Raw genomic sequence first — 15,265 nt, 5'->3', positions numbered from 1 at the left:
CTGTTTGTTTCAGGTGCAACTGAGATCATAGCAGTCAGAAGGAGAAACTGGAGGAATCTCTGCAGTAAAAAAGTTGAATGCATTAGAGAGATCTGTGCAGGAATAATATTAACACTGCAGTCAACATCAGCTTTGCTGAAGGTAAAAATATTTACTAATTAAATAAATCAATTCTCCTGGTGTTTTCAAAGATTCCTATGAACTGACAGTTCTTAGCCCTGAATAAACTTACAAGTTCAGGATCATTTCAGCAAGACAGTCCTTAGACAAAGTTCTGCAACAGAACCTCTTACAACTGATGAAATCCATTAAATTCTGGTTTTGTTTTGGCAGCTTTGGGGAGGCATTTTAGGTTATCGAGTGTGCTTGTAGGAAACGTGGGGAGAGGTTTGCAGGATTTTTTGTTTATTTTACACAAATCAGGGAATAAATCTTTAGCTCTCAGCAGACCACAAATATTCCATGTCTTAGGTAAAGTCCTTACTACCTCTTTGAAGAGGTTTTGGGAACAACTTACATTGAGTCCCAACAATGTTTTGAGGTACAAACTGAAGGCACAAAACAGATAGAATATGTTGTGGAAGTCTAGACAGCGTAATGAATTGCTGCTGAACATGATTGCTTTCCACTGATCTGAGTGGCTGAAAGGGCCACAGATTATGGTGTAAACCCAGCAAAAAAGGTCAGTATTAATTTGGTTGTTGGCAGAAAATAAGAGAAGCAAGATACAACAAAAAGGCACATTGCTGTGATCGCAATTAAAAAGATGTAGTTTATATTCACAAGAAAATTGATTATGTGCTTAAAGTATTTTCAAAAAGTTGAATAAAGATATTTTCAAGGGTGAACATTTTGTGACAATAACACAAGTACTCAAGGTTTACAACAGTGCTATGGATTAAAAAGGGAAAGGGTATAAACAGGAAAGCATGGAATCAGAGGCTGGAAAGGATTTCTAAAATAATAGAATATTCTAAGTTAGAAAGGACCCACAAAGATCATTGAGACAGCTCACTCTGCACAGGACCACCCAAAAATCAGACCATATCATTTTTGTTGCCTCTTTCACTGCACACCTCTAAGAAGAATTTGGTATGTCTTCTGTATACCCTCCAATGTGACAGTTGGAGATGACAATGACCTTTCTCCTTAGCATTCATCCGAATGGACAAACCAATGTCCTTCAGCTTTTCCTTGTACTTCATGTGCTCTAGACCACTAATCATCTTGGTGCACCTCTGGGGGACTTGCATCAGTGCCTAGTGTGACATACTCCAGATGCCATCTCAAAAGCATCAAACACTGCCGGCTACATTTGCTAATGCAGCCCAATATGCAGCTTACTTTTAGTGCTGCAAGAGCACATGGCAACAGATGTTTTGTATTTAAGTTCTTGTTCACCAGCACCCCAGGTCCTTTTCTGCAAAGCTATTTTTAGCCATTCAGACATCAGTTTATACTATTGCAAAAGGCATCTCCATCCAAGATGCAGGATTTTGCGTTTGCCTTTATTGAACAACATGATGCTCCTCTCAGCCTACTTCTCAGCCTGCTGAGGTCCCTTCTTAATAGCAGCCCTGCCACCCAGAATACCAACTGCTTCCCACAATTTGGTCGAATCTGCGTGCATTCAAGAAAACATGCTATCTCATCATCCAGGGCATTAATAAAGACTTCTAAATAGTATTGGTCTCAGTAGTGGTCCCCTAAGCATGCCACTAGTGATAGGCTTCCAGCTGGACTTTGAGAAATGGCACGGAAGTTACTTGACTCACACCGCTGAGTCTGAAGCACAAGCACTGGGAGGGAAGAGAAGAATATAAAGTATGATCACAGGAGTAACTCACACCACTCTTGGCCATTGTTTCTGTAAATTGCTGTTACCCAGAACACACTGCAGATTATGAGTGACTGTCCCCTTCTATGAATGTTCCTGTTTACACCTGATTTTGACCTGTTGAGCTTTTCCACTGATTACACTGAAGCCTGGACTTCCCCAGCTGGCTTTTTATAGGAAAAACAGAAAGTTTTCTATTGCAACATACTGTTCTCACCTAGTCCACTTTATTATGCTCAAAGTTATTTAAAAGGTGTGGCTATTATAAATAAGAACTTTAAAAAGCTAGAATACGAAACAATAAAATATAACTTCTAAATTTATTTTGGATAACAAATATTGTATACTTACATGTTTACAAATGTATACAATGTTTACATGCATACAAATACTGTATACATATACATGCATACATGTACTATATATATATATTATATATATATATATATATTATTTTGTGTAAAAATCCTAAAGCTTAAAAACTAAATCTCTTTAATAGCCAGTATACAGAAACCACTGTATTTCATTAAGACTTGTTGCCTCTACTTTTACTGCTTCTATTTTACAGGTAATTGACAATATTCCCTTTAGTCATTCAATTTCTCAACTGCCTTTTCTTTCAGCATACATTTAGCAACTCTCAGAACAGTTATACCTGTTTCTGCTGACACTGTCCCCATATCTTGAATGGTATCTGTAATTCATGGTTTTGCATTGCCTTACCCACAGAAAGAAGCTGTTATTAGGATCAGTATCAACAGAACATATTTTACACATACAAAATGGCAGTGCAAACTAACACAACAGATCAAAACTGGTATCTGAACACAAACTTCTGCATGACACCCAGATATTTTTCTGTCTTCTGTATCTATCTATCTAGAGTTCTATTCTATCTATAGATGACAACATAGGGTATTATTAAAAATTCATAATGCCAATGAAATTAAAGCAAGGCTCGAACTCTTCTAATGTGCGTATCTAGTCATTTCAACAGCTCACAGTTCACTTCACATTTTAAGCCTAATTCAACTGAAAAAAAGAAAAACAGACTATGGGTTTAGAAATATGCATAAATTAATAATGTAGTGAAGCTTACATGACTTGGACTCTGGTGACGGTGGAGAGATGTTGGACACGGCAAGGTCACTCTTTGACTTTTTAGGCTTCTTTGCATTTACTTGCCAGGGTTTATCATAACTTCTGAAATCTCTCCTTGTTCCTTTATTTTCTGTTAAAAGAATAATATCGGGCAATTATAATATTTTTAGGGTCATTTTTCAAATCCTTCATAAACAATTAATCCAGAAAATTCTAGTCTTATCAATGTAAATTGAAGTCAGCTCTTTTTGCACATGATAAATCTCATATATTTCTCCATTTTCCTAAACACCAAAATTGAGAAATTCATTAATGTTTTTTAACTTAAAAACACATCTTATTTTTTGTTAGGGAGAAGTCTTTACCCTCTGTTTGTTCTGTAACATTTGACTGCCTATCCTTAAAACTTTAAATTGTATATAAATAAAAAGTTAATTTGTCAAGCAATTGACTACAAACAACTGTTGCAGATCTATTACAGGCTGAAACAGATCATCAGTCAATTTTTAGATACAAACCCAAAATTCTAAGAAGAGCTTGTACCAGAATATCAAAGTTAGAATTTCTACTTTAGAATCATAGTGAATATTATTTCAGATTTGTTTTTAATGCCTCTGAAGATCTCCAGTCATAAACAATTCACAGTGGAGTTCACAATATAGTGATAGCATCGTAAGTGCTGCAATGATAGCTTGTTGTTCTTGAAAATGTGGGTAGTAAAGGAAAAAAAAAAAAAAGAGCAAAGCTCAATAGAAGCTAACTTTCACACCCATATTCATTATAAGTGTACTGCTGGCTACCAGCTCAGCCTATGCACGTGAAATTAATTCAATATGTACTGAACAAACAGGATTTATTGTACATGTCCAAAACCACAGAGTAACACCTCCTTAGTATGAACATGTACATCCAAGAAATAATCTAGGAAAAGTGTAGGAAAACTATAGTGGAGACTATCCCTTTCCAGCATACAGAACATACCTGATGTTTCACTCTCTGCCCAAAGGGCAGCAGAGCCAGACAATGTTCTCTGAAGCTGACTGCGGTTTCCTTGTTTGGATTGAAGATGATCAATTAGAAATGGGATTGGCTGGTCAGGTGTCTCTGTTATCAGCTTTGTCATCAACTCCTTTAGAAAATTTAGACAAAAAATGAAAAATTAATGGAATATTGCACCTAACCTTATATTTACCAAGGTAGAGGACCATTAATAAAGGAAAAGCCTGTCTGCAGGTTTTAAAAAAACAGCTGGTAACATCCATCTTCTCAAACTAATGCTAGCTTTGCCCAATGAAGTGATCACATCTGAAATTATTTTAGCTTGTACATACATTTACCTGGTGTAATTTACACAAAAATTTACACAAATAACTTCACCACTGCTACCTGTCAGAATTTACCCAGAACAACCTATTCATTCAACCATTCAGAACAAGAACCTTTTCAGAGTAGTGAGTAGCTCTTCCCTGACCCACATAGCTAAGTTTCTTCTGCATGGAAGTTGGAGGGTTCATCCATTGTTTAATTTCACCTAGACGTGAAATAGTGAATACACATTCATACCTGTGAACTTCAAGGTCTGATCAAACTGAGACAGCTATCTTTTAAAAGAAGTCCTCCAAAAACTTTACTGTATAGGCACAATCAAATACTTTATTACGATGGTCCACACATGGATACAAAACCAACATAGGCAGGAAACCATTGCAACCCTATGTATGCTGATACTTCCTTACTGCTGATACTTCCTTACTGCTGGCCTCACAGGGTTGCAGAAAGAGAAACAGTCTCTATTTGTTGTTCAAATTCTTCCTGGCTCCCTACACATGAAACACAGATTAGGAATTTAGAAGGAAGATGCAGCTCTGTGCTCAGCACATGTTCTGAGTGGAAATCAATGACTAAAGTGGGGGGGTGACCCTGAAATACACACAATTCCACAGGAGGAAAAAAAAAAAAAAAGAAGAAAAAAGAAAAAAAAAAAAAAAAAAGAAAGGGAAAAGGGAAAAGGGAAGAGGAAAAAGGGAAAAGGGAAAAGCTCCACTGAAGTCAACGAATTACAGCAATGTACAACAAAATACGGAAAAAAGAAAAAAAAAACAAACAACCACTCAAGTTATTAAGAGCAAAACAATCAAGTTATTCAGAGCATTATCATACTGGAACAGCTTGTTTAGAGAACTTATGGAAGCCTCATCATATGAAGAGTTCAAAGTAAGGTTAGATGGGACTATGAGCAACCTGATCCAGTAAAGAATGCCCCTGCCACAGATGATCTTTGAGGGTCCCTTAAAGGGACCTTATGATTCTCTAACATATCTGCAAACATAAATCTTACCAGAACTTCCACAGACTTAAGTTTCTCTCTTCATCATTTCCATACAGTCATTTAATGAACAATTTTTCAAATATTACTAATTACTTGGTATTACCATCAGTTAGTTGTGTTGGAAGAAGTCCATTAAGAGTGAGAATAAACAAAATGTCTGTCAGTGTTCAAGAGGTATTTGGATAATACCTCAATAATATGCTTTAACTTTTGGTTAGCCCTGAAATGATCAGGCAAGTGGCCTTGATAATTTTTGCAGATCCCTTCCAACTGAATTATTCTATTCTATTCTAAACAAACAAACAAACAAACAAAAAACAGTAAAAGAAGAGCAACAGCATGCAGTACTGGTAAGATGCACTAAGTTATATGCCAAGACTTTCTATTCTTTTTATTCAAGTAGTAGTATAAAGAATTAGGTATAGGTGAAAAATGAAACAGAAATAAGATTTCCATTTCAAACAGAGAAATCAGATTTCAGAAAACAAAAAGTAGAAAACATCTCAACTTAAAAACATTAAATGAGGATCATCTGTGATTTGATTTTTGACAACTATCTACAGTGAACCTAAAAAGGTGTAACTAAATCTAGACTATCTCACACCAAGGTAGGAGAAACCCTCTGACATATATCATACAAGAAAAATCCAGAAGTTGGAGTAATTCATCTTTTGGTTGCTTAGCAACACTCTAACAGCAAACCTTTTTTTTTCTCTGCCAAAATGCAAAATTAGCGACAAGTGGAAAGATGTAATCTTGTGCTTGTAATGGGCCACCATAGCAGCAGGAATTCCACTGCAGAGGATTCTATTACAAAAGGAAAAGTAAATTTTTTAATTTTTTAAGAGATGCACGGGTGGCAATGTTAATAATACACTACAAAATTAATGTAGCTCTAGAACAGACAATATGGAGATGCCTACATGTCAATATACAACCAATATTACTCGATTGTTATTATTATTGACTTACTCGTCATAGTAAGAAATGGTCTCACTATGGAGATGGAGAAAAAAAAAATTACGATCCTTCTTTATAAAGAATCTTCATAAAATGAAAACAGTAGACAGATAAAAAAAAAAAAAAAAAAAAAAAAAAAAAAAACATTTATGTGGCATCAAAGGACCTAGCTCCATTCACTCAGACCTCAACCTATGCTCTCCAAGCTTGTGACAAGTGGAAGGATAATACTCTTGCCATCCCTAGCAAGCAGGCAATTACAAGGAAATATGTTATTTGCCTGTGTTTGGCTAAGACACAGCAGGGAGGAAAAATTTCACACAGGCAATAACTGTACTTAGCACTCAACTCACATTTTATGTAAAAACCTCATTTCACCTCCAATGAAGTGTATAGTACAGTTAAGGAATGCCTACATTAGGGGAATTCTCATTTTACCACCATCCCCTATTAAAAGAGAAACTGTCTTAAACTTCCATTCAAATTATCTGAAGTTCATTTGATGCTCTCATCTGTTGCTTAGATGACATCTTAATAGACAGCAAGATAAATGTACGCCATGGTATTCTAAATATACTCTCACAATTTTAAAATAGTTCAAAAATGATGACAAAACTGAAGTTATTAAACAGAAAAACTAAAGTGTACAACAAGTTACAAAAATAAAAATTCCTTTCTAGTTAGCAGCAGTCTGATATGACTCACAATGTGCTAAGTTCTCAAACACACACAAAAAAAGAAAATAGACCAACATTCTCAATGAAGCCGCCTCTGCATTAACAGCAGAATAAAAATGGCACAAGATAATTAAAGCTGGGATCCATTTCTTATGAAAAATTCAACAGATAAGTTTCAACTATGCATAAAAAAAGCAACACAAGATGTTTTTACATGTCTAAAAATATTAACTACACTTTCTGCATTTCTAACCCAAATTCCTACATTTTTTACTTTTTCCCAATTTCACCTAATTAAAAAAAAACAACAACAACAACAAAAAAAACTGTTGTCTACCTTTACAACATGTTTTTCTATATACAGTATATCTTATGACAATGAATACAAAGTAAAAGTAATGGCAGATTGGGTCTCCCTGATGCCATCACACTGATCACAACTGTCCATCACACATGATCTCTTTCCTATCTTCTTTCCACTGCTACATCTTCATTTCAATCTATGTCTTTTTCTCTTCTCTATCAGTGGGACTCTCCTCAGCATCTATCTCCCTTCCAGCTGCGTAATGGGTGAAGAAGACTGTTCGAAGGTATAGTCAAACCCTGTGTACTCATGAGATGGTGAAGAAAAAAAAAAAAAAAAAGAGGTGAAAGGGAACTGCAAGATTGCTACAGACTACAGCACTGGGGTGAAGACATTAATTTCTGCTGCTTCCCCATTGTACTGCTCCAAATCAGGTTATGCCATGACCAGAATGAGAACAATGGGCAGAAAGGTGATACAAGCTCCAGAAACACTTGCAGTCAATTTTTCCAAGGATGTTAACTTGTAATGCACTAATCAATAATAAAATGAGTTATGTATACTTTCTTCTGTAATTTTACATTTATATACTTTTGCATTCTCTAATTTTACTAAACTATATATGCTAGACTGTTTTAAAAAGTTATGGACATTTCCAAGACAGATATTCATTAAAGAAGGCTGCAAAAGATCACATATTCATTAAAGAAGGCTGCAAAAGATCTTGGGCTGCAGGGGAAGGGTCCAAAGTAGTGACTTAATATATTTAATATATTAATTCTTTATAAAGGGAATAATTGTTCACTAGTGTGCTGTCCTGATGTCCTCTATTAGTTATTCACTGCAGGCTCAAATTTTAATTTCCCTGTGACTGTCCATGCATTTAATACAAACGAAACAGTCTTCACAGTCTATTAATCATAGGCCCAATTACAAGAAGGTTCTAATTAGCTATGTCTAAATGTACCTACCAGGTTATTAAGTTAATTAAGAGACATTCTATCTTACACTGTAATTGATAACAGCAACTACACAACAATCACAGGTTTTGCTTTTAACTATATAGACATCTACAGCCTACAGTACAGCACGCACAGATTTTGTCTGTACTGTGTTCTTACTTCATGGTTTAAATAAGATGTTTAAAGTAGTCAGAGTGAATTGCCCTTGAAAGACGTCTGTCTCTCTCCTGATCAAATAAAGAGACCAGGTGGCTTAGCTTGATCTTCAAGGTTTGGGTGAGACTCAGTTCAAAATTAAAACAATTAAATACAATAGCCTTCACACAGATGTTAGTCAATGAAGTCAAGAGAACGTAGAAAGTTGCTCAGTTGACTAGCCAGTGGATGTCTGATTAGGATAAGAAGAATTGCTCTCCAGGCTCTACTTGATTATTTATCCATTGACCACAATGGAGTTTAGACGCTTAGAAGATATGCAGACATATAAACTTAGCCTTGGTAATCATTTCATGGCAGGCTGTAAGTGAACAAATAAGATAATAAAACTAAGTGAAAATCTGTGTAAGGAAAGTAATTTTAATAGATAGTTCTAGTGATTGAAACATTTGTTCTCTAGAACCCCTTTCTGATTTGTACAGTAAAAACCCAATAAATTTTTAAAAAGCAACCAAGGGGTAAAATTAAATTTTGCAGTTCTTAAATGAGAATGGAAAGGTAATCATCACTGCTTCTACCACAAAAGGTTATGTTCTACAGAAATAAAGGAAAAATACCAGCTTTCTTCTTTCAGAAAATAGCCAGACCTTAAACCTTCTTGAGCAATTCAGAATAAAAAACAAAACCAACCAACCAACCAAACAAAAACTTATGGAATATATTCAAAACAGACTTCAACGTATTTTAAGCACTCATTAAATTATCACCTCTCTATGAAATAAATTATTCAACACAAAGCAAATCCCTGCATAAATATGGTTCATGTCCCTGCACCATACTTGTTTCAAATGAATAGAGTCAGAACAGTTGAGAGGAAAGCCCTCCAGGATTAATAGTACTATTTATTCAGCCTGTTTGCAAAAAATATTCAGACATTTACCAACCAACAAAAACACCTCTTTCTTTACTCAAAGCTTCAACACCACTCATTTCAGCCCTACCTGTGCAGATGAATTCAGAATTGGCACTACGTATCATGGCACACACTCCACACAGAAATTAGCTTCGAAATACAACTAAAGAGAAAGTGCAAAGATTATATCACAGTCCTCAAAGTACTGATGGAAATCAAATTCCCCCAAAGGTGGTACTGTTAAGGAAATCCACAGCATGGTAACATTTTCAGACTTAGAATAATATTATTCTAAGTCTCAAGCTGATTTTTTCATATCTCAAAACAGGTCCCAATATACAAAACTGTTAAACTTTTGGTTTGTGAAATGACAGATTCTGAAAAAAATAAAATAAATCACTGAATAAGTAGAAGTCCTCCTTAAATGTTCATCTATTAATTATCTTTACCAGTTCCATAACAAAAGATCAGTTCCTGGTGCTACGTTACTAACCATACATTTAGGGAGTCTCTGGAGAACAGAATGGACGCAGCATATACCATCCACTACAAACTCTGCAAACCACATCATCAATTCCCTCGGTTGGATGAACTAGCCCTGTCTAATATAAATCCAACTCATGCACATAGCATTTGATAAAATATGCATCACTGATCTTACTTAATCATCCAGAAACAAAAACCTTTTGCATGTATGAGGTCTGGTGGACAATTTCAAAGTTCCACTGAGTAATCTCATAATAGTTTATCAAACTCCACCATACAGGTTGTAGCATGTGCAGTAACAGCAACAGCAGTCACCAAGTGCTGAGAAGAGAGGAGCTCCACAGAGGACCTAGGGGTCCTGGTGGACAACAGGTTGACCACGAGCCAGCAGTGTGCCCTTGTGGCCAAGAAGGCCAACGGCATCCTGGGGTGCATTCCTGTTCCACTCTGCCATGGTGACGCTACATTTGGAGTACTATGTCCAGTTCAGAGCTCCCAGTTCAAAAAGGTAGGGATCTTCTAGAGAGAATCCAAGGAGGGCCACAAAGATGATTAAGTGCCTAGAGCACCTCTGATATGAGGAAAGGTTGAGAAACCCAGGTCTATTCAGCCTGGAGAAGCCTGAGAGGTGATCCGATCAATGTTTATAAAGTGCTGGAGAATGGACTGGTTCAGCCTCTTTTCAGTGGTGTGCAGCAAACAGACAATGGGCAATGACCAAAAACTGGAACACCAGAAGGTCCACACAAACATGCATAAGAACTTCTTTACAGTATGGGTGACAGAGCACTGGAACAGGCTGTCCAGAGAGTTGTGTAGTCTCCTCTGGAGATATTCAAGACCCGCCTGGACACTTTCCTGCTCAACCAACTAGAGAGAATCTGCTTTTAGCAGGGGTGTTGGACTCAATGATGCCCAGAGGTCCCTTCTAACCCCTACAATTCTGTCAGTTCCCAGGGGCAGGCTGATGGTGTTTCTGAGCCCCGGCACTGTGGGTGCTGTGGGTGTGGAGGTGCTGGCCAGCAGGTGACTGGTGTTGTGAGAGGTCCAGGCAAGAGCAGCACAGCCGTCAAAACACACGGCCAGTTCAAAGGGCAGAAGGTCGCATGACACCTGCCCCCAGGGAGCACCAGCACCCAGAGAGGGGGGTTGGTGCAGTTCTCATGGAAGGGTGCTCAGCTCTCCAGCAGGCATGGGCTGCAGCCCTGATGGAGGTGCAGACATGGAGGGCATGGCTTTCTGTCTAGCGCTCGCCACTTCTGCTGCTCTGGCACCCAATAGGACCTGTCCAGCAATGCAGACAGAGCTGCAGGCAGTCCACACAACCACCCAGCTCTCAGGCTGTGGGTTGTGCCTGGTGCTGCTCCCTGGGATGGAGGGCAAAGCACGCATGTGAGGTTTGCCCAGATAGATGAACTGCTCTGCCTGGTGGCCACACATCAGGAAGAGTCGGGGAGACTGAAGAGTATCTAGGAGTCTGAAAAGGTCAATGCAGCCTTCTCAGGTAAGTACATGCCAACCTGGCACAGCCACCACTGAAACAGGCTTGGCATCTGAAGAGCATCAGGATGAAGGCAGCAACTTGAGGGACACTGAGGAGTGGAAGCAAGCTACTGCATGGAGCTGGAGGAAGAGCCCCATCTGCCTGCTCAGCTTCCACTACCAAGGAGGCATGAGGCTCAGGGTGGGGCAGGTGAGGGATGCAAAAAGAGGGAAGAAGTATCTGTGCAAGTTCACCCTCCAAGGTCAGATCAACAGAGGCCTCATAGCAAGTGTAGCATCAAGACCAGTGACATGTAAAAACAGCAGTGGGTTGTAGTCAGAGGTGGTAACTCCTTCCTCAGGGGAACAGAGGCTCCCATCTGCAGGCCAGATCCTCTTCACAGAAAAGTTTGCTGTCTCCCTGGGGCTCAGATCAGGAAGCTTCTGAGCATAATACAGCCTTCAGAATATAATCCACTCCTCTTTCAAACGAATGCCAATAACAGAGCTACCGGAAGCCTGAGACCTATCAAAAGAGATTTTAGGGCCCTGGGGAGACAACTAAAGGACTCAGGAGCACAAGTAGTGTTTTTCTCAATACCCCCAGTAATGTGGAGAGGCTAGGAAAGAAACAGGTGAGTCCAGGTCATCAATGCCTGGCTTCAAGACAGGCGCCTCCACCAGAACTTTGGGTTTTATCATCATAGAAGAATCTTTGAGACAAAAGATTTGTTGGGGCCTGACAGGACCCACCTGTATCCATGGGGGAAATATTTCTTGGTCTGTAGCCTGGTGAGACTGATTGAGATGGCTTTAAAGTAAGAGCAAATTTGGAAGGGAACATTAGGAACGCTGAGGATATGCCAAGTGATGATGCAGCATTGCCTGAGGGTGGAAAGGATAAGGTCAACTATGCCACTCCAGGGAGCGCTGTGGGTTCAGGAGAGCATCAGAAATGCTTGCATACCAACGCACACAGTATGAGGAACAAATGGGATGAACTGGAAGCTTTGATCCTTTCCCAGAGCTATGACATCATTGGTATCAGCGAGACTTGGTGAGACAAGACCCACAAGTGGAGTGGAGGGCAGGTGAGGTGGAGCTGTTGTGCTCCACATAAGGGAGCGATTAGACTGTACAGCCACTGCAATTAGGGTGATGCAGTAAAGAGCTTCTGGGTGAGGATTAAGGGGATGGATTGCAAAGCAGACATTGTATTGAGCGTCTACTACCAACCGCCTAACCAGGGCAATGGCACAGACAAGCTATTCCATAAGCAAGTAAGGGAAATATCAGGATTAGTTGCCTTCATTCTTATGGAGGGCTTCAACTTCCCAGACATAAACTAGGAATACCATGCTGCCACAGCAAGTAAGGCCAGAAAATTCTTAAGGCAACTTCCCAATACAAGCACTGAATGAGGCATCTAGGAATGAGCCCTCCTGGATCTGTTGTTTGAGAACAGGGAATGGCTTGTGGCAAAGGTAGCAGTAGATGGCTGCCTTGGCCACAGTGATCATGAATTAGTTGACTTCAAAATTTTTGGTGTAAGGAGACAAAAGGTCAGCAGGGTTGCCACCCCGGACTTCAGGTGAGCTTTAAGCTTCTCAAGGAGCTAGTTAGCAGTGTCCCCTGGGGATCAGCTCTAAAGGATTTATGGATCCATGAGCGCTAGCCACTTTTCAAAATCCACCTTTTAAAAGCTCAGGAGCAGGAAATCCCCTGTGCTGCATGTCAAGAAAGCTAGGCAAAAGACTGGCCATGCTGAACAGGGAACTCTGCCTAGAAATAGGGCAGAACAAAATATATGAGCTCTGGAAGCAAGGTCTCACTTGACAGGGAGAGTACAGAGCTGCAGTTTGCATATTCAGGGAGAAAACAAAAAAAATTCAAAGCCCAATTTGAGTTGATACTGGCTGCTGTGGTGCCGGACAACAACGACAACAACAAAAAAACTTCAAGTAGATCAACGGCAACAGCAGGTGAACAAGAAAACCTGGACTAATGGAGCACATGGTCACCTAACAAGAAAGGAGGAAGTAAGGTGTAGGCACTTAATGCCTTTTTTTTTTTGCCTTAGTATTTACTAGCAATGACAGTTTTGGGGCTTTCTGGACTTCAGAGTTGGAGGATCATAACTGGGGGAACTGTGACTTTCCACGTGTGGTCACTGGAATTGTAAGGGAACAGCTGTATAGCTCAACATTCAACAAGTCCATGGTGTCAGAGCGTATTCACTCCAGAGTGCTGAAGGAATCAGTGGATGTCATATATAGACCCCTCTCAACAGTTTACCAGAAGTCGTTGGAGTCTGGGAAGGTCCCTGATGACTGGAAGCTAGACAACATTACACCCACCTACAAGAAGGGCATGAGAGAAGACCCGGGAAATTACAGACTTAATAGTCTAACCTCGGTCCCTGGAAAAGTTATGAAGATTGTCCTGGGTGCTATTGAAAGGCACTTAAAGAACAAAGCTATTAGCAGACATAGTCAATGAGGGCTCATCCTGCCTTCATAATTTGATCTCCTTCTGTCATAAGGTCACCCACTTGGTGGATGAAAGGAACACAGCAGACATAATCCTTGTGGATTTCAATAAGGCCTTTGATACTGTCCTTCATGGCATCTTGCTGGACAAATCGTCCAACTGTGAGATACAGGTTCACACTGCACTGGGTGATGAACTGGCTCAGTGTTAGAGCTCAAAGTGTTGTAGGAAATGGAGACACACCTGGCTGGCGGACAGTCACCAGTGGTGTTCCCCAGGGCTCAATTCTCGGGTCAGTCCTTTTCAATATTTTTATCAGTGATCTGGTTGCAGGACTGGAGTGTATCCTCAGCAAGTTTGCTAATGATACTAAATTGGCAGGTGTTGTTGACTCCGTGGTGGGATGAGAGGCCTTGCAGAGGGATGTAAATATATTTGAGCACTGGGCAATCAGCAATGGCATGAAGTTCAGCAAGGAAAAATGCCAGGGTCTGCACCTGTGATGGAGCAATGCTGGACACAGGTAAAGACTCGGAGATGAGTAGCTGGAGAGCAGCTCAGCAGAAAGGGACCTGGGGGTGCTGGTCCACAGCAGGCTCAACATGAGCCAGCTGCGTGCCCCAAAAGCCAGGAGGGCAAACTCCATCTTGGGGTGTATTTAACACAGCACAGCCAGATGGTCAAGAGCAGTGATTCTCCTGCTATATTTAGCATTGCTGCAGTCTCACCTTGAATAATTCATGCAGGTACTTGAAAGCATCCAGAGCAGAGAAACAAAGCTTGTAAAAGGACTGGAATGCATGTCTTGTGAGGAGAGGCTGAGGACAACTGTGTTGTCTGGTCTAGAGAAAAGGAGGCTGAGAGGCAACCTCACTGCTCTCTGCACATTCCTGAGAGGAAATGGACAGGGAAGTGCCAGTCTATTCTCCTTAGTAACTGATGGCAGAATATGCAGAAACAGCACAAAGCTGTATCAGGAGAGGTTCAGACTGGACTTTATGAAAAATTTCTTTACCACAAGGATGGTTAGATGGTTAGACACTGGAACAAGCTTCCTAGAGAGGTGGTTGATGCCTCATGCCTGTCAGTGTTCAAGAGACATTTGGAAAATGCCCTCAATAATATGATTTAACTTTTGCTTAACCATGAAGAGGTCAGGCAGTTGGACTATATTAGCTTTAAAGGTCCCTTCCAATTGAATTATTCTTTTCTAATATCTACCTGAATCTCTTGCTGTATTTTTCCCTTTGAGGGTTTCTTCCTCACATCTTATCCTCTATATTTCAAATATCTTTGTCCCTAATTCATTATAACACTTTGAATTCACAACATAACTTCAAACACCTTTACTCTTTGGTTTTATTGATGAAAGTTTTCCTTTCTTCCTTTCAATCATTTCAGACAAGAATGCTGTCAAAAGGGAGGTCACCGGTAATAAGTTACTCTAAAACATTAACTACTTCATGGTAGTAGAACAAAAGGTAAAGACATGCTATCTCTCACATATGTCAAGCAGGTCAGCAGTACCTCTTTTCCTCCCTTGCTTTTCAAATCACAACAATTTTCCA

General features: G+C 39.6%; 1 protein-coding gene across 1 annotated transcript in view; it reads right to left on the bottom strand.

Moving 5' to 3' along the window:
• The window catches only part of LOC311206397 (uncharacterized protein C8orf34 homolog), a gene marked incomplete at both ends in the record, with an annotated part of 158,997 nt that overhangs the window by 118,287 nt on the left and 25,445 nt on the right, over positions 1–15,265 (bottom strand). The window contains 2 exons of the mRNA XM_084281678.1: positions 2,937–3,068; positions 3,920–4,067. Of these exons, the coding sequence (XP_084137804.1) occupies positions 2,937–3,068; positions 3,920–4,067 (280 nt within the window). The remainder of the gene's footprint in view (positions 1–2,936; positions 3,069–3,919; positions 4,068–15,265) is intronic.

The sequence above is a fragment of the Netta rufina genome (genome assembly GCF_964035555.1).
Source record: "Netta rufina genome assembly, chromosome: 2".
NCBI classification, from domain to species: Eukaryota; Metazoa; Chordata; class Aves; order Anseriformes; family Anatidae; genus Netta; species Netta rufina.
The sequence above is the reverse complement of the archived record's forward strand: the minus strand, read 5'-3'. Positions and strand labels throughout refer to the sequence as shown.